Source organism: Patagioenas fasciata, chromosome 4 (assembly GCF_037038585.1).
Source record: "Patagioenas fasciata isolate bPatFas1 chromosome 4, bPatFas1.hap1, whole genome shotgun sequence".
Classification (NCBI taxonomy): Eukaryota; Metazoa; Chordata; class Aves; order Columbiformes; family Columbidae; genus Patagioenas; species Patagioenas fasciata.
This window is the reverse complement of record NC_092523.1, coordinates 517,085-533,789: the sequence shown is the minus strand read 5'-3', so window position 1 is coordinate 533,789 and position 16,705 is coordinate 517,085. Positions and strand designations below refer to the sequence as shown.

The 16,705-nt window shown below is 65.4% G+C and overlaps 1 protein-coding gene across 2 annotated transcripts; it reads right to left on the bottom strand.

Moving 5' to 3' along the window:
* Positions 1-14: 14 nt before the first annotated feature.
* LOC136101178 (protein O-GlcNAcase-like) lies at positions 15-16,496 on the bottom strand. 2 transcript variants are annotated; one of them, XR_011739101.1, is made up of 18 exons: positions 16,041-16,496; positions 13,127-13,178; positions 9,792-9,889; positions 9,250-9,380; positions 8,441-8,612; positions 8,026-8,124; positions 7,521-7,805; positions 7,001-7,150; positions 5,341-6,491; positions 5,097-5,271; positions 4,755-4,811; positions 3,881-3,966; positions 3,543-3,647; positions 1,896-1,987; positions 1,329-1,521; positions 1,078-1,249; positions 480-743; positions 15-395 (listed from the first exon to the last, which is right to left on the bottom strand). XR_011739101.1 is itself a non-coding variant. In XM_065837082.2 (17 exons), exons 1-17 carry the CDS (start codon positions 16,078-16,080, stop codon positions 607-609), a joined length of 3,195 nt encoding a protein of 1,064 aa, XP_065693154.2. In that variant the 5' UTR covers positions 16,081-16,496; the 3' UTR covers positions 15-606. The 2 variants fall into 2 exon arrangements, 1 of the variants encoding a protein (XP_065693154.2); XM_065837082.2 differs by having other exon boundaries at positions 15-743.
* Between the last annotated feature and the right edge of the window lie 209 nt (positions 16,497-16,705).

Genomic DNA, 16,705 nt, shown 5'->3' with positions numbered 1-16,705 from the left:
AGATGAACCAGGGCGAGAGCCCAGCAAATGCTTTAATGCCAAGGACAGCACTTCCTTCGGGCAGCAGAGATGGCAGCTGCCTCACCGTGTCCCGTACCAGACCATGCGGACAAGCAGGTCCTTGGTGCCGAGAGCCAGCCCCGGCACCAGCTGCCCTGCCTAGTGCCACACAGCATGGAGAGAGCTGGACAGCCCAGTCCGCAGGACAGGGACACCCTCTTAGCGCTGGGGCACGGTGCCACGCTCTGTGACCTGAACGCTGCCCACGCGGTTCCGCCAGCCCTGCGCTCTGCAGCCAGCCCAGGGATGTCGCTGGCTGCCCAGCAAAGGTGGAGGGTGCTCGGCAAGCAGGAACAGTCAGGGGAGGAGCAGAGGGGCCCTGCTGCCCAGATCTCCTGAGAAGGCAGAAACACCTCTCTGTCGCCAAAGGACCCTCACAGCCGAGTGCCCTGCACACATCCCAGTGACGTCCTCCTCACCCCCAGGCTATGTCCCCATCATGTCCACCTGCCCTGCTCAAGGTGCCCCCTGCTCCCACTGCCTCAGGCCGATGCCGTGCGGGATGGGGGTCAGGCACGGCCTCCCTGTGCCTGCACCCCCCGCTGCTCAGAGGAGACGTCCCAGGAGCCGAGTGCCAGGAGAGCTGTCCCAGGCCACTGGCAGGGCGACAAAGCCCAGTCCGCTGTAGAAGCTCAGCTGCTGCTGGTCAGTGGCACTGACCTGGCAAAACACTCCCCGTGACCCTGGAAAGGAGGGGAGAGGTCAGGCCCTGGCACCAGGACCCCAGTGCTGGGGTTGGGGCCAGAGGCTGGGACCCCCTCCCCCAGGGGGGCAGCCTCTCCACAGCCCTTTGGCACTGGGTGCCTGAGCAATGCCCTGAGGCACGGGTCCGTGTGCCCTGGTGGGCATGCCGGGGCCAGACTGAGCCAGGGATGGGACAGGGAGCCCCGGGGAGGGCTGAGGGGTGGGGTGCAGGTGGGGCTGGCCCCTGGCCCTGCAGTGCGCAGGGGAGCAGGCGGGACAGGGCCGTGCAGGATGAAGGGGACCCCAGAGCCCCGGCTCGGGGGCCGTGCTCACCGTTGGCCCTGAGCGCACTGAGCAGGCAGATGGCCAGGCTGCGGCTGGCCCCCACGTCCTGTACCCGGGGGGCCGTGCCCAGCTGCACCAGCGAGGGGAAGCGCCGCAGCACGGGCAGGGGCACAGCCAGCGGCTCTGTGTGGAAGAAGAGCAGTGCTTCCTCCAGGGCATCCTGCGGGAGACAAACACAAGTGAGGGAGCTCCCTCCATACCCCCATACCCGCTCCCCTCTGCTCCTGGTGCCCCCTCACCTGTCCTGGAGCTGGGGTCCCTGTGCCCAGGTCTCGGGGGTACTTGTGCCGTGTGGCCGGTAGCCAGTTGCTGTCTCGCTGTTGCAGGAAGTCCTCAGCGCAGAGTGCTCCGGCTGCGTAGCCGCATGGGCCACCCTCATCCTCCAGCACAAACGTGTACTCGGGGCTCAGGCTCAGGAAGCTGCCCAGCAACCTGCCAGCCAGAGCAGAAGCACCGCTGAGCCGCACCTGGAGCCCAGCCTGGCCCAGGGAAGCTCAGCCCTGTCCAGCCCAGCCCAGCCTCCTCCTTCCTGCCCTGGCGGGACAGCACCCCAGCAAAGCCTGGGCCAAGGGGAGCCCCTGCAGCCCCCACAGCCAGGCTGAGAGCGGGTCCACCCCCACGGACACTGGCGCAGGGACTGCCCTCCCTGTCCCCTCCTGCACGGCAGGGCCATGGCAGCCGTGCTGCAGGCAGCACTGGTCCCCACAGCAATGAGAGGAGGGGCCGCTGCCTCCCACCACAGCTCAGCATCGCCCTGCGCATGGCCGGGCTTGGCAAGAGGGAGCCCCCGAAGGGCCACGGCTCACCTGTCACCGAGGAGGTCGGGGTGGGCCACGAGGATCTCTGCGACTCTGGGGTCACAGTCCAAACTCTCCCGGCACATCCGGTAAAGCTCTGCCTGGAAGATGCAGACCCACCTCAGCCCCACTGGCCCTGCCCCATCCCTGCCCCATCCCTGCCCCATCCCTGCCGGGCCATGGGACCAGCAGCTGCCCAGGGTGACTAACGGAGCGCAGCCAGGGCTGTGGCATCCCGCGCGTCCTGGCCAGGGAAGGTACAAGGGTATGCGCTTCAGCCGTCCAAGGGCACAGGCATCTGTGCCAAGCAATGCACTGAGCACCGCCTTGCTGGCCTGAGGGCCATTGCCACAGCACGGCACCACTTCCCCAGGAGAGGCTGCCGCTGCAGCCCGCATCCCGGAGCGGCAGCTGCTCAGCCGGGACCAAGCATGCTCAGAGCAACAGCAGCAAAACCAGCCCTGAAACCCAGGTCTCCACAGAGCATGTGCAAAGTGGGACATGTCAACATTTCCTGTGTTGGTCAGAGTTGAGTTTGCTGCTGCTTGTGGGACCAGCAGAAAGAGCACCCTGCTGGAAGCCTTGCTTCTCAAAGCACAGGCCCTGCGCCGAGCCGGGGCAGGACAGAGCTCCTCTGAGCGCCGCTCCAGAGCCGGCTGAAGTGCTGAGCTGGGTTTTCTCTCAAAGTTTCACTGAACACAGACATTCAGCTTGTTAAAGTTTAGCCTGATCAGATTAAAACTGACAACAGGCAACCGAAGAAAAGCTCTTGCAATGGAAGTGCTGGCAGCTGCAGTCTGATCATATAACTCGCTCTCCTGTGCCGGCAGCCCCGCTCTGTTATTTGTGAGCGCCGCAGCTCCACGCTGCCGGGCGCGGTATGAGCAGGGATGTGCAGTTGTGCCCGTGATCTGCAGCGCCAGCTCTGCCTTTGGTGAGGGGAGGCGGCAGGGCCAGGAGCGCGGTGCTTGGCGCAGACTGTGGTGCCTGGTGAGCCAGGGCTCTGCTGGATTCAGCAGCAGTTTAACTCCTGTGCCTCCCCACCTCCAAATTCTCCCGTTCCCTCCCCGTCCCATCGAACTGCTGCGATGCCACAGGCAGGGCTGGCAGCAAGCAGGTCACAGCTGACAGAGGCTGCTGCCTCTCCACTGGGAACTGCCCCATAGACTGGGTGAGCGTTTGAAGAAAGGGCTGATTTGGAGCTGGACCCGGACGGGCTCGGGCCGTGCCCAGAGCTGCAGGAGCTCGCCATCCACCCTTGTCTGTTCTGGATCTTTCCTGGCCTCTGCTTGTGGCCACCGCTGGAGACCAGGGCGGGGGCTGATCTGGAGAGCCCCTCGCAACCTGGTGACCCCAACTCTGTGCTGGTTTATCCGTGGCTCCTGCTGCTTGCACCTCGGCCGGGCCTCCCTCTCCGGCTGCCAGAGGGGCAGGTGACGGTCCCTGCCGAGGCTGCCGGGGCTGACACGCTGCCGGACACAGCCCCGGGTGACCTGCCCAGGCTGTCCTGCTCTGAGCGAGGCTGGAGCCCAGACGTCCCTTCCCACCTGCATCACCTGCACTGCGAGCTCAGCTCTGCGGCAGCAGCAGGTGAGCACGTGCCTCGTTAGACCACGCGAGGTGAGCTCCGGCCACCCCTTCGTGCCGCGGTCTCACCTTGTCCGGGGGCAGCAGCGGGCGCAGCAGGTACAGCTGGCTGGATGGGAAGAGCGGAGGTGGGTGGTAGAACAGGTCACAGCTGTTCCCCACGGGCAGCAGGGCCTGGAAGAGACACAGCCCGTCAAGGAGCAGGTTGTCCCGGCTCCAGAGCTTGTCCGGAAGCAGCAGGAGGAGGGTCCCTCTGAGGCACCCTGAGCCTCGGGAGCTGCAGCCAAGGCACAGAGGCCCAGGGCACCTCTGCCTTCCCGTGACCCAAAGGCAGGGCCGGGAGCAGCAGCTGGGATCCCAGCTCCCCAGCGGCTCCTTCAGCCCCACAGCCTGGCGCAGGCTCTCACCTGCAGTTCTCCAAACAGGCCCCCACGGCGTGCCCAGGGCTCGGCGTCCCCCCCCAGCAGGGTCGGGGCAGTGATGCTCTTGCACCCTGGAGGCAACAGGCAACAGATACATGTGAGGTGAACGAAAAACCCGCTGGGCTGAGGGAGATCAGCCTCCACTGCGCAGCAATGTCGTGCCGCACACTGGTCACAGCTCCAAGGGTCTGTCCCCGGACCTCGCCTGGCCGCGGCAGCCACCCGCACGCCTTCCGCGGCAAGGCCTGCAGTGGGGAACGGGGAAAGGGGTGATCTTGCCTCCATGAAGTGTAAGGTAAGACAGCTCCGGGGTACAGCCTGGCACGGCGTGCGCCTGCTGCCCTGCACAAGTGGTTCGAGGCACACGGCCCGTCCCACACTGGACCTGGAGACCCTCTCAGGTTGTCATCTGGTAACAGCTGCTGGCTGGTAGGAGATAACAAGGCTCACAGAGCAACTAGGGAACCCTAAACCAGAGGAGCTGGGGCTCCCAAAGTGATGCACAGGCATTCAAAATCCAGCCTCATCTCTGCCACCCAGGGCATTATGGCTTCCCATGGCTCCTGGATCCCTTCAACCGGAAAGAACAGGAGGTGCCTGGATTAAAAGGCCTGAGGAAGCGTGCCCTGGGAACAGGCATTCCTCCAGACTGAGAGATGGTGAAGAGCCGCTCCGGTGCCTGCCCTGCCCCCGCAACGGTGCCATCCTGCCTCGGTGTACCGAGCATGCAGGGCGCCGGGCTCCTCGTGGCCATCCCGCTCTGCCGGCCGCAGGGTGCCGGGGGGGCAGCCCCACGGCTGCGGGGCTGGAGGTGACCGGGCAGCAGGCGGGAGGGGAACTGGGCAGCACTGGTACTCACAGCCAAAGCAGCTTCCCCAGGTGCCCTTGGGGTCGGGGTCGCAGAGGAGATGCCCATCTGCAAGGGAGGCGAGGCAGTTACATGGGTACAGCCCAGCAGGAGCTGTTCTCCCGGAGAGACCCTGCCACCCCCAGCTGGACACAGGGACCCCAGGCTGCTGCGAGGGGTCCCAGGCACCTTCACCTCCTTACGGGGAGGAACAGTGGATCACCACAGAACAAGCTTCAGATGCTCGGGTGCACCACAGTGCCCAGGGGCCGCTGCCCTTCAGGGTGTCTGGATTTGGTGCAAACAGGGACTGCAGGGCCCCGAGGCTGGCTCAGGTCTGGCATCAACACGCACCCAGCCAGAGGACGAAGGCGCTGGCGGCCAGCAGCACGTTGCGGATGTCCCAGAGGTAGCGGTGCAGGTCGTAGAGCAGCGCCCGGCCGGCGCTGCTGACCAAGCGGCTGTGCAGGCGGCAGATCTGCGCGCAGAGCCGCTGGAAGGACTGGGCTCGGCCGCGCCACCGCGTGCCCTGGGGACAGACGGCGTCAGTGCAACCATGGTGGACACCGGCCCGCAGCGGCGCCTGGACCAGCCTTACCCCACTGGCATCGTCTGCTGCCGCCGGGACACCCACGCTGAGGCTGTTTGCCCAGAGCCACCGAAAGTGCTCCAGGAGATGCTGCGCCTGCGACCCATGGTGGTAGGGCAGGTAGAAGAGCTCTACCAGCATCCGCACCTCCTCCAGCGTCAGTGGTGCTGTGGGGTTGGACCTGGCCTCCTCTGGGGTCATCAGGGCTGTGGGACAGGACCTGGCCTCCTCTGGGGTCACCAGGGCTGTGGGGCTGGACCTGGCCTCCTCTGGGGTCACTGGTGCCATGGGGGTGGACCTGGCCTCCTCTGGGGTCACCGGGGCTGTGGGGCTGGACCTGGCCTCCTTGGCAGTCAGTGGTTCTGTAGGGCCAGACCCAGCCTTCTCCAGAGTCAGCAGGGCCATGGTGCCGGACCCAGCCTCCTCTGGGGTCCAGGGTACCGGGGAGCCAGGGCTGGCACCAGCCCCATCGGGGAATGGGGCCAGGGAGCCAGGGCTGGCACCAGCCCCATCGGGGAGTGGGGCCACGGAGCCAGGGCTGGCACCAGCCCCATCGGTGAGTGGGGCCGGGGAGCCAGGGCTGGCACCAGCCCCATTGGGGAGTGGGGCTGGGGAGCCAGGGCTGGCACCAGCTCCTGGCCCTGGGGGTGTCTGGGACATGTCAGCCCTGCTGGCCTCGGGCTGGGCACTACAGGGGGGCTGGGAGGGGCTGCCACCCCCTGTCCTGGCATCCCTGGTGGGAAGGGGAAGGTTCTGGCTGGCACTGGCCCTGTTGCTGCGGCACACGGCAGGGCCTGGGCTGTGCAGGGTCTCCGTAGCCAGCGGGGTTGCTATGGACGGGGTGCTCCCGGCCGCGCTGCGCAGAGCAGAGGGCTTGCAGCTCTCTCTGCTCCCTGCGGTGAGCGGGTCCCCAGCCCCTGTGGGGCTTTGCTGACCGTCAGCAGAGGTCCTGCTCCCGCTGCCCTTCCCAGGCTCCGAGGTCACCTTCCCCCATCCCGGCCCCGGTGCCACGCCGCAGGGCTCACGGCCACACTGCTCCGCCCCACCAGGAGCACAGTCGTGGGGCTGGGGGTCAGACACCACCTCCTGCCCTCCTGAGCCGGGCTGCAGCCTCGTTCCTCCCTTCAGGCTGATGCTGGGGTGTCCCGGGGCCCTTCCTCCTGGCAGAAAGGAGCAAGGGGAGGCCCTGCTGGCACCCGCATGGAACCTGCTGCCCACGGGCAGGACAGCCCTGGGGCGGCTGTGCTGGGAAGCTCCATCTCCAAGCTGGCGGGACCAGGGAGCTACCAGGACGGAGGGCTTTGGTTTGCTCTGTGCCTTTCAGGCCGCCGTGGCTGCTGAGGCTTTGCAGAGGCAAACACTGCGAAGCACCAAGCTTGCTCCTGGCTGAACCCGCTATTCCAGAGCCGTGCCAGCCTGGGCCAACACGCTGCCAGCCAAGGACATCCCCTCTGTGGTGCGGCTGGGGCAGCAGCACCCGCGGGGCAGCACGGCACGAGGGGCACGCACAGCCGCCCACCTCTGCGCACAGACCGTGCTGCAGCACCAGCCACAGCGCCCCATCCACACGGGCAGGGATGCGGCTCCCTCACCCACCGAGCGCCCAGCAGAGCCCGACCAGCACTCCGGGGGGGCTGAGGGGGCTGCACAGTGAGAGTTCATCACCTACCTGGCTCCAAGGCCTGCTGGTTTATCTCGGCCACCCAGTCAAGCAGCGCCAGCTCCAGGGCCTCCTGGGGGCTGTATGTGTCCTCCTGAGGGCTATACGCCCCCTTCTGTGGGCCTTGGCTGTCCCTCAGGGCCACTGTAATCTCCATCCCTAAGGAACCGGTGCTCGTCAGCCTGGGCAGCCCCATTCTTCGCTTGACAGAGCTGTCACACACCACACTGAGGGCAGGCAGTCCCTCCTGCCACCCCAGGGAGATGCGCCCAGGACAGATGCCATGCCCAGGGGTGCCGGCTGATGCCCATCTGGGTGAGACACCCCACCCCGGTGAGACAGACACCCACCCCAGTGACACCCCACCCCGGTGACACCCCACCCCGGTGACACCCCACCCCGCTGCCACGCGGAAGCCTCAGAGCCAAGCACAGACCGGCAGCGCTGGCCGGGCCGTGTCCTGGGGGCACGCACCCCTGCCAGCCCAGGCGCCGTGTGCAGAGCCGCCTGGTGCGCTGGGATCAGCTACCTGCGTGATCGGGGCGGGCACAGCTCCCCAGCTCGCTCTGAAACCAGCTGCCCAGGGTGTGTATGGGGATGAAGTTGGCCTGGAGCTCGCAGTTGGGGTTGAGGAGCAGTCCACAGAGCCTGGACATGAGGCCGGGGGCACGTCCCGTGTAGGGGCCCAGGAAGACACGCCTGCAGTCGTAGTCGTTGGCGTAGAGGTTGTCCCAGATGACGGGGCGGCGCCGCAGGACGCCCTCCACCTCCTCCAGCAGCGTGGCCGACAGCTCTTGTGACACCACCTTTGGGCCTGGAGCCCCACAGCACGGACACGCGTGGAGCAGCAGAACACGGCCCGTCATGCAGACGGGGACGCACACGTGGCCGGGCACCGAGCGCGGGGACGGGGATCACCCCCCAGCACACGCTCCCCAGCCAGCAGAGCAGACCCACAGCCCGACCCACAGCCCGACCCACAGCCCGACCCGCTGTCAGCCCCACGGCACCCCCAGCACCGCGCCGGTGCCCACCTGTCCAGATGACGCCGATCCCCGGGAGCAGCTCCTGGCCAAGTGTCAGCAAGTAGCAGGACTGGCTGGGGCTGGGGGAGCACAGGGAGCTGCAGTACTCTGTGGAGAGAGCAGAGAGCAGCCCCGTGGGGCAGAGACCAGGAGAGGAGAGGCTGCTTGGGACCAGCAGGCTGGGGCTGGGAACGTGTGCATGGGAACAAGCGTGCACGGCTACTGCTGTGCCAGCCCATCTGCCGCCTGGCCCCGTCCCAGCCCTGAGAAGCCCAGGGCTCCCGCAGGAGCAGGACGGGGCAGGAGGCTCCCAGCAGGCACGGGCGCTGGGTGCCGCCAGCCCCCTCTGCTGTGGGGGGCCAGGGCCAGTCAAGCACCGGGCCCCAGGGATGGGGGTCTGGGGCCGCACTGCTGCAGGCGGTACCTGTGGGGCAGAAGAGGAAGATGGAGGGCTGGCCCAGCTCCTGGTACGCCTCGTTGGCCACAGAGGCCTGAGCCTGCGCCAGGGTGGGGAAGACGTCTCTGTCAGCTTGGCACATGCAGGGGTCGATGTCATCAAAGAGCAGAGCGAAGGAGTGGCACCCCATGGCAGCCACCTGTGGGCATGGGCACGGACTGCAGGGACCCCTGGGCAGCAGAGAGAAGGGAGGCAGCAAGCCCTGGACGAGCCCCCGCTGCCCGGGCAGGGGTCTGAGCGCCCAGGTGGGCGCAGTGGGCAGAGCAGCCCCCGCCGCGGCCCCTCGCACAAGGCCCAGCCATTCCGTGGGCACACGCCAGCCCCACAGCCACGGCCGCAGAGCTGGGCACGGCCGCGTTGGCTGGCGGGGTGGCCAGGCATGGCGCGGGCAGCGGCCGCCGGGCTGTGCCGCGGGCAGGAGCAGCTGCCAGCAGAGCAAACCCACTGTGCCCGCGGCTCTCCACCCTCCTTGAGGAGCCGGGGTCAGCACCACCCGCACTGGCCTCCGGTGCTGCCCGGCGAGCCCTGGGGCCTGACCGGTCCCTCTCCTGCCCCAGGGCTGCCCAGGCACAGTCAGGCACCGGGGGAGCCCTCAGCTCCCTGTCACCGTGATGGGGACAGCACATCTGCCACCGGGCACCCCACAGCTGCTCCCCAACAGGCAGCAGGAGGAGGGGTTTACAGACCCCACCAGCCTTTGGGGCGGGCATGGGGCTCACGCACAAGCTCCTGTGCCCCTTGCCCTGGCGCAGCGGGTGAAAGAAGGACCACGGTACCTGCCTGAGTTTTTGCTGCAGCAGGAGCCGATCCCCGGCACTTGAAAACACCATGTCCTGGCCAGCAGAAATGGCAAAAACAAACTCCACACCCTGCTCTTGGGCGGCTTTGATGAGAGACCGCATGCGGGCTGGGGACAAAGCGGGTGCTGTGAGCACGGGAAGAGGGAGGTGGAACCACAGTGGCCCAAAAGGAAGGATCTGAGGGCATCGGGAGGCAGCAGAGAGCACCTGGAGGTGCCCAGGGGAGAGTTTCCAGCCCCTTGGGAGACAGAGGGCTCTCTGCAATGGTCTCCAGGCCCTGGCACATTCAAGCATTGCCAGAGCCCCGTGAGGAGCTCCCTGTGCTGGGTGGGCTTGTGGGCAATGCCGTGCGATGGGGTCTGGGAGGCTCCTTGCACCGGCAGGGTCTGGGGTTGCCCGCAACGGGCAGGTTCTGGGCAAGAAGAGGGGTAACAGCCCGCGGGACCCTGGCTGGCATGCAGACCTTGCTTCCCCGCGCAGACCCTGCGGCCGCCGATGGGGCCCAGCGGAGCCGCTACCTGCCTCGTGCTCTGTGTAGGGCTCTCGCCAGAGCAGCCGGTGCTTCAGCTCGTCCTTGGGCGCGTACATGTAGCAGTTCAGCTCCCGGCGTTTCAGCCTGTGCAAGGGCAAGGGGTCACCCGCGGCTCCAGAGGGGCTCTTTGCAAAGCAGCACCGGGGCAGGGGCCACCACAGCACCAAGAGCCCCTGTCCCTGTCCCTCCACGGATCTGCGCAGGGTCCCGCAGTGCCAGCCCCGGCCCACGCACAGCGGAGACGCGATTCCATCCCGGTGCTCCCAGCGCCAAGCCCAACAACTTGTATTGGTTAGGGACCCCTGGGAAGATCGCACATCTGGATGAGAAGGTCTCGGAGACCAGACGGACATTGTCTCCTGGGGCGGGTTAACACCCTTGCTGTGGAAAATGTGAGTGGGAGGGACCAGCTTGGCCTACACCGCCTGTTTTAACCACTTGACAAAGTCTGTGATGATGAAAAGCTCCATGTCCTGAGCAAGGGATGGAGGAGGGGCGAGCGGCCAGAGCAGCCTCAGGGCGGACAGGGGATCCCGGGGAGACTGGGAACAAAGCGGCCAAGGAGACAAATGGGGCTGGCGCTGCAGTAGCAGCTCCGTGTGCTACAGCCTCGTGTGCTGCAGCTCCGTGTGCTGCAGCTCCGTGTGCTGCAGCCTCTTGTGCTGCAGCTCCGTGTGCTGCAGCTCCGTGTGCTACCGTTCCGTGTGCTGTAGCCCTGTGTGCTGCAGTTCCGTGTGCTGCAGCTCCATGTGCTACCGTTCCGTGTGCTGTAGCCCTGTGTGCTGCAGCTCCGTGTGCTGCAGCTCCGTGTGCTACCGTTCCGTGTGCTGTAGCCCTGTGTGCTGCAGCTCCGTGTGCTGCAGCTCCGTGTGCTGCAGCTCTGGGTCCGGCTGTGGGCTCCATCAGGCCAGACCCCCCTGCGGCTGCACCACGGCTCTGCCAGGGCCTGCACTGAGTCCTGAGCCACCCACACCGGGGACACAGCGGCATCCAGATGTGACTCATGGGGACACGTGCTGGGCCGAGACGGGGAGGAAAGCTGCCCAGTTCTGCAGCGGCTCCGCTTGCAGCTGCAGGGAAGGGAAGGGAGCCAGAGGGAGACCAGAGCCCGTGTGCTCAGGAGACCAGACTGCACCGCCACCAGGCCCTGGCCTCGGAGAGCACAGATTCCTTCCAGAATCTCCACGGTAATCCCAGACTCATCGGAAATTATTGGGATGAGACAGACGCCTACCTAAACAGCTCTCCTGGCACCCCTCTATGGAACCCGTCTGATATACTCATTTATTTTTATTTATCCTCCTCAGCAGACAATGTTTTACATGTTCCCACAATGGAACAGACCAGGAAGCACTTTGTGCCCCACATGATGCAGACACCTCGTCTTGTCTCTTTCCAGAGCAGAAAACACTGATGATCACAGCGCTCCCACATCCCAGTCCTGTCCCAGGCAAGGCCACCGTCAGACCCTCTCACCCCGGCGTACTTTGAAACACCACATTCTGGTTTCCTTTCCGCATGTTTCCCCAAAGTTTCTAAGGTGCATTTTCCTGTATCTGCCTCTCTGGTCCTGCACTCGTGACCAGCTCAGTGTCACCAGCGCTGCCACAGCACGGCCAGCACGCTTCCCCCACGGTGCTCGGCTGCCAGTGCCAGCACCAGCACAGCCACCGGCACACGGCGCGGCGACACTGCCCGCTGCCAGTGCACTGCCCGCGCCAAACACACTGCACTGCCCGCTGCCAGTGCACTGCCTGTGCCAAAACCACTGCACTGCCCGCTGCCAGTGCACTGCCCGCGCCAAACACACTGCACTGCCCGCTGCCAGTGCACTGCCCGCGCCAAAACCACTGCACTGCCCGCTGCCAGTGCACTGCCCGCGCCAAACACACTGCACTGCCCGCTGCCAGTGCACTGCCTGCGCCAAAACCACTGCACTGCCCGCTGCCAGTGCACTGCCTGCGCCAAAACCACTGCACTGCCCGCTGCCAGTGCACTGCCCGCGCCAAAACCACTGCACTGTCCGCTGCCAGTGCACTGCCTGTGCCAAACACACTGCACTGCCCGCTGCCAGTGCACTGCCCGCGCCAAAACCACTGCACTGTCCGCTGCCAGTGCACTGCCTGCGCCAAAACCACTGCACTGCCTGTGCCAAACACACTGCACTGCCCACTGCCAGTGCACTGCCCACGCCAAACACACTGCACTGCCCACTGCCAGTGCACTGCCCGCGCCAAACACACTGCGCTGTCTGTGCCAAGCACACTGCACTGCCCGCGCTGTCCCCAGCACGCCGCCCGTTCCGTGACCAGCACGCTCTCCTAGTGTCCCCAGCACACTGCCCACTCTGTGACCAGCACGCTCTCCTCACCGTCCCCAGCACGCTGTCCATGTCACTGTCCACACTGGCAGTGCACTGCCTGGCTCATGGCCATGGTGCTGCCCACAGCGGGTCCTGCGGGGCCCGAGTCTGTCACTGGTCCTGTCCCAGCAGCTCATCCCGCCCACGGCCGGTGCTGGGGCAGCAGCTGCCAGGACACCCCTGTGCCTCCCCTGAACAGATCAGCTCCCATCCCAACACAACTGTCACTGCCAGCCAGTGGCAGGTCCTGCCCACATCCTTCCATGCAGGGACTCATGGTGACCCCACCACTCCCCATGGCAGCAGGTCCTGTCCCCCTGACCCCATGGCTGCCCCATGGCAGCAGGTCCTGTCCCCCTGACCCCATCGCTCCCCCATGGCAGCAGGTCCTGTCCCTCTGACCCCATCGCTGCCCCATGGCAGCAGGTCCTGTCCCCCTGACTCCATCGCTGCCCCATGGCAGCAGGTCCTGTCCCCCTGACTCCATCGCTGCCCCATGGCAGCAGGTCCCTCCCCGTCCCCTGTCCCTCGCTGCAGCTCCCGTGCCAGTTGGGCACCCCCCTGCAGCAGGGGCTGGTGCCCACCCGCTCCCCCCAGCCCCTTCCAGGCCCCATCCCCAGGTCCCCATCCCAGCACATCTGGCTGCAGCTGGGCTGTGGCAGAGTCCCAGCACCCTCTGCCGGCACAGAGCAGCACAGCCCACATCTGTCCGGGCGTCCTCGGGCCGCCTGTCCGTCCGCTCTCCCTGGGCTGGGCCCGGGGCGCAGGAGCGCACTGGGGGCACCGGGAGCAGCCTGAGCTCCCCGGCTGCCGTTGCCCCGGTGTCCCAGGGCTGGCCGTCCGCAGGGGCCTCCGTCCGCACGGCGTCCTCCCCGCTCTGCCTCCGCAGCACTCCGCCTTCCACCCCGTCACCCCACCACAGGCAGGTACCTCCAGACAGGAAAGTTCGGGGTACTTGCCATTGAAAGAGAAGCTTCCTCTGCTCCACAGACCATGGTCTCCCATAGAAACCTGTAAGAGTGGGGAAAAAAAAGACAACACCAAAATGCATTTGTAACTGCCTTAAAATCGAGTCTCTATGTGCTGTCCCCAGGTGGCCGCTCTTAAACCCAGATGTCCGCCAGCTGTTCACCTCTGGGCACGTCAGAAACGCTATCCTGATAGGGCCTTGCTGGGCACGGGTTGCCGATCCAGGGTACGGTGCCTGCGCTGCCAGACTTCCCGAAAGAGGCAGCTGGCAAGAATTACACAGGGTGGCTCTAACCTGGGGGGGATTTGCACAGTGAAACTGAGCCTAGAGGAGATGGCTGAGGGCTGGCTGGGTTCTAGGGCACTCGAGCACGAATTTGGGGTGCACCAAGGCACAGAACTATTGTACATTCATCACAGAGTTTTTTGCCTGGGGATTTTCTTCTTTACAGAGACCGGTTCTGTCTCTCTTTGCATCTCCCTGTGTCTGTGTAGTGTCAGGCTGCGTGAAGCAAATCATCATCACTCTACGTGGGCCGTAAAAGCTGCTCTCTCTGTCTTTAATCACCGCAAAATCAAACTGCACCAAAACCGCGGTGACAGATCTCCCCTCCACGCCGCGAACACACACCTGCGCCGCGGCGGGGCAGGACTCGGCGGTGTCCCTGCCCGCCCGCGAGCGTTCAGGGCAAGAACACACACACAGCCTTCCGGGATGCCCACGAGTGCTGGACTGTGACTCCACAAGGTGTTTCACAGACACCTTGCCTGGCCTCCGCTGGAAAACCCCCTCCCCATGAGCTTGCAAGGGAAAATCCAGAAAGGGACAGCCCTCAAGGAGGCGGCCCTGCCAGCTGTCTGCTAACAGACCCGCGTCGGCGCCCGCAAGGACATTGCCCTTCCAGAAGGTTCACACCAACAGAACTGAATGCAGGAACTGCAGATCTGGACTCAGCAAATTCCCCAGTGTTCCTGAACATTTCCACCCCTGCTCCCTGCAGGCTCTGTGGCTGCGGGCACTGCTGTCTGACAGCAGCTCACCCTGTGCTCTGAACATTTCCAGCCCTGCTCCCTGCAGGCTCTGTGGCTGCGGGCACTGCTGTCTGACAGCAGCCTGCCCTGTGCTCTGGGGCTGGGGACAGCGGGCGCGGGCACTGCTGGGCGTGCAGCTCACGTTCCCCCACCGAACCGCTTCCAGGGCAGGGCCCGTCCTATTTCTGCATGTAGGAAGACCTGGGAGGCACAGAGTTGTGTGCAAAGCCAGCGAGAAAGAACACCTGGTGGACAGCAAGCTCACTTGGGGACAATGGGAGAACAGGGAGGTAAATGTCTCTGGTGAGATACAGATTTGACAGCTTCTTAAAGACAAGGTTAAGAGGAACCTGTAAGTGTTCCAGCATCGACCTGAAATTTAGCAAGAGAAGGATCTTTAACATTTCAAGTCTCTGCAAGAGCCGGCAGCTGCAATGTGAAGTCTCACAGAAAATACATTACGTATTGAACAGTGCTGGCACCGAGCTATCGAGGCAGCTTCCTAGATTTGGATGGGCTCTGCTTTGTGGGCAACTTTTGAACCAGTCAATGCACTTTCCAGCAGACGAGGCCAACGGGAGCAGATATTCAGGGAAGTGGATGCGTTTGCCGAACTGTGCACCGCACAAGGGCAGATCGCAATTCCCCCTGCAGTCTGGGAGAAAGGACCGGCTCTCGGCATCCGGCACCAGGCCCAGAAAACAGCCACATTTCCCCAGCACCCAAGTGCGCCGGAGCTGGTCCGTCCAGGGGAGACCCTGCTGCCCGGCTCCCGCGGGAGGAGCCGCCCCGACGGCCCAGCGCCAGCCATGGGCAACGGCGCGGTCGTCGCACCACAGCACGCACTGACCATTATCTTCTTTTTCTGCCTGCTTGAACATGTACACTGTTCCATCTACTTTGAAATAATATATATTTGTCCCACACTGTGCACAGCGCCAAATATGTGGCCACTCAGGGATCAAACATTTTACCCAAAGAAAGTATTTCCATGATAAATAGATTTTCCATTTCCCAGCCCACCGCAACCCCTGCGCAGCTCACAGTGAAGTCCCAGGAGTCCCTGTACAGCACCTGCCTGCAAGTCCCTCACTCACCCTTCGCTGTGAACTGACAGGATCTTGCGAGTGTGCTGCCCACCCTGTACGCGTGCCCTGCCAGCAGCAGCCCTGTCGAAAACGCCTGTGCTACCGGGGTGAGGGAGCCTTTCCATCCTCCCCCTCCAGGCACCTCCTCCTGGAGAGGCTTTGCTGGCAGCATCTGTGTCCTTGTCCTTCCCAGGTCAGCTTTCCTGTATCAATGACTCTTGTCTGACTCGTATTTCTTTTCACTATCGACTTCCCCAGCCCTCTGCTTTCTGTTTATTTTGTGTGTATTTGCACGGTGGTTTTGCTCCTCCCGGGCAGGGCGGACACTGCTGCCGGGAAGAGCAGAGATGCTGTTGCCAGCGGGTGTCAGGCCTGGCCCCACTCCAGAGATGCTGCACAAACAGGAGCTGGGGGGCGGGCAGGACGGGGCTGAGCAACATGGAGCCGTCCTGAGAGACCCGGCTCTGCCGGGCCGGGCGCTGTCCTCGGGCAGGGACAGGACGGGCACACCCGGGATGTGCTCCCATGCCCCGGGCAGGGAGAAACCCTTCAGGGTGCTGAAGCCGGGAATGGCTGCGGGATGCAGCAGTGATGTGGGGAGGAGCTGGGCAGCGTCAGCAGGGGTGCTGGTCCATCACCCCCGGGCAGAGGTGAGGGGTGTGCAGGGGCCCGATCCCTGGCTCCCCAACACCCGGGGGCTCGGGCGCGGCTCGGGTCCCGGCGGCCTTTCTTGGCCCTGTTCGCTCCGAGTGGACCGGGCGGGGCCCCGGAGGGACCTACCTACCTTCCACCACGCCGCAGAGGAAGCGCGGCCGCCCCGCCATACCGCTGCTGAGGCGGGCGGAGGGACGGAGGGGTGCGCGGAGGGACGGGGGGGTGCGCGGAGGGACGGAGGGGTGCGCGGAGGGACAGGGGGGTGCGCGGAGGGACGGGGGGGTGCGCGGAGGGACGGGGGGGGTGCGCGGAGGGATGCAGGGAAGGACAGAGGGGTGAGCGGAAGGATGGAAGGACGCGCGGAGAGATGGAGGGTGTGCGGATGGAGGGGTGTGCGGAGGGATGGAGGACGCGCGGAGGGATGGAGGGTGCGCACAGGAATGGAGGGTGAGCACAGGAATGGAGGGTGCGCACAGGAATGGAGGGTGAGCACAGGAATGGAGGGTGAGCACAGGAATGGAGGGTGCGCACAGGGACTGGCGGGGGAGCGGCTCCGCCGCCTGCCCTCCCCCCCCCCGCCGCAGAGCAGGGGGCGGCCCCGGCGGGTGGCGCCGCAGCAGGGCCAGGGCGGGGGACCCGCGTAGCCCCCGGGCCGAACCGCCCCGTGGTGGGCCGGGCGCTTCAGCCTCCTGCGGATCGGGCGGGCGCAGCTGCCCGGTGCTGTGCGGAGCGGGGCCGCGGCCCGGGGCGGGCTCGGCAGCCCCTCGGCAGCCCCGCCGGGCCGACCCCGCCGCG

Coding starts and splice junctions, on each gene's coding strand:
- LOC136101178 (XM_065837082.2), bottom strand. CDS start 16,080: ATGGCGGGGCGGCCGCGCTTCCTCTGCGGCGTGGTGGAAG. Junction 4,812..5,096: donor CGCCTTCGTCCTCTGGCTGG/GTGCGTGTTGAT, acceptor CCTCCCTTGCAG/ATGGGCATCTCCTCTGCGAC. Junction 1,522..1,895: donor CCCGACCTCCTCGGTGACAG/GTGAGCCGTGGC, acceptor TCTGGCTGGCAG/GTTGCTGGGCAGCTTCCTGA.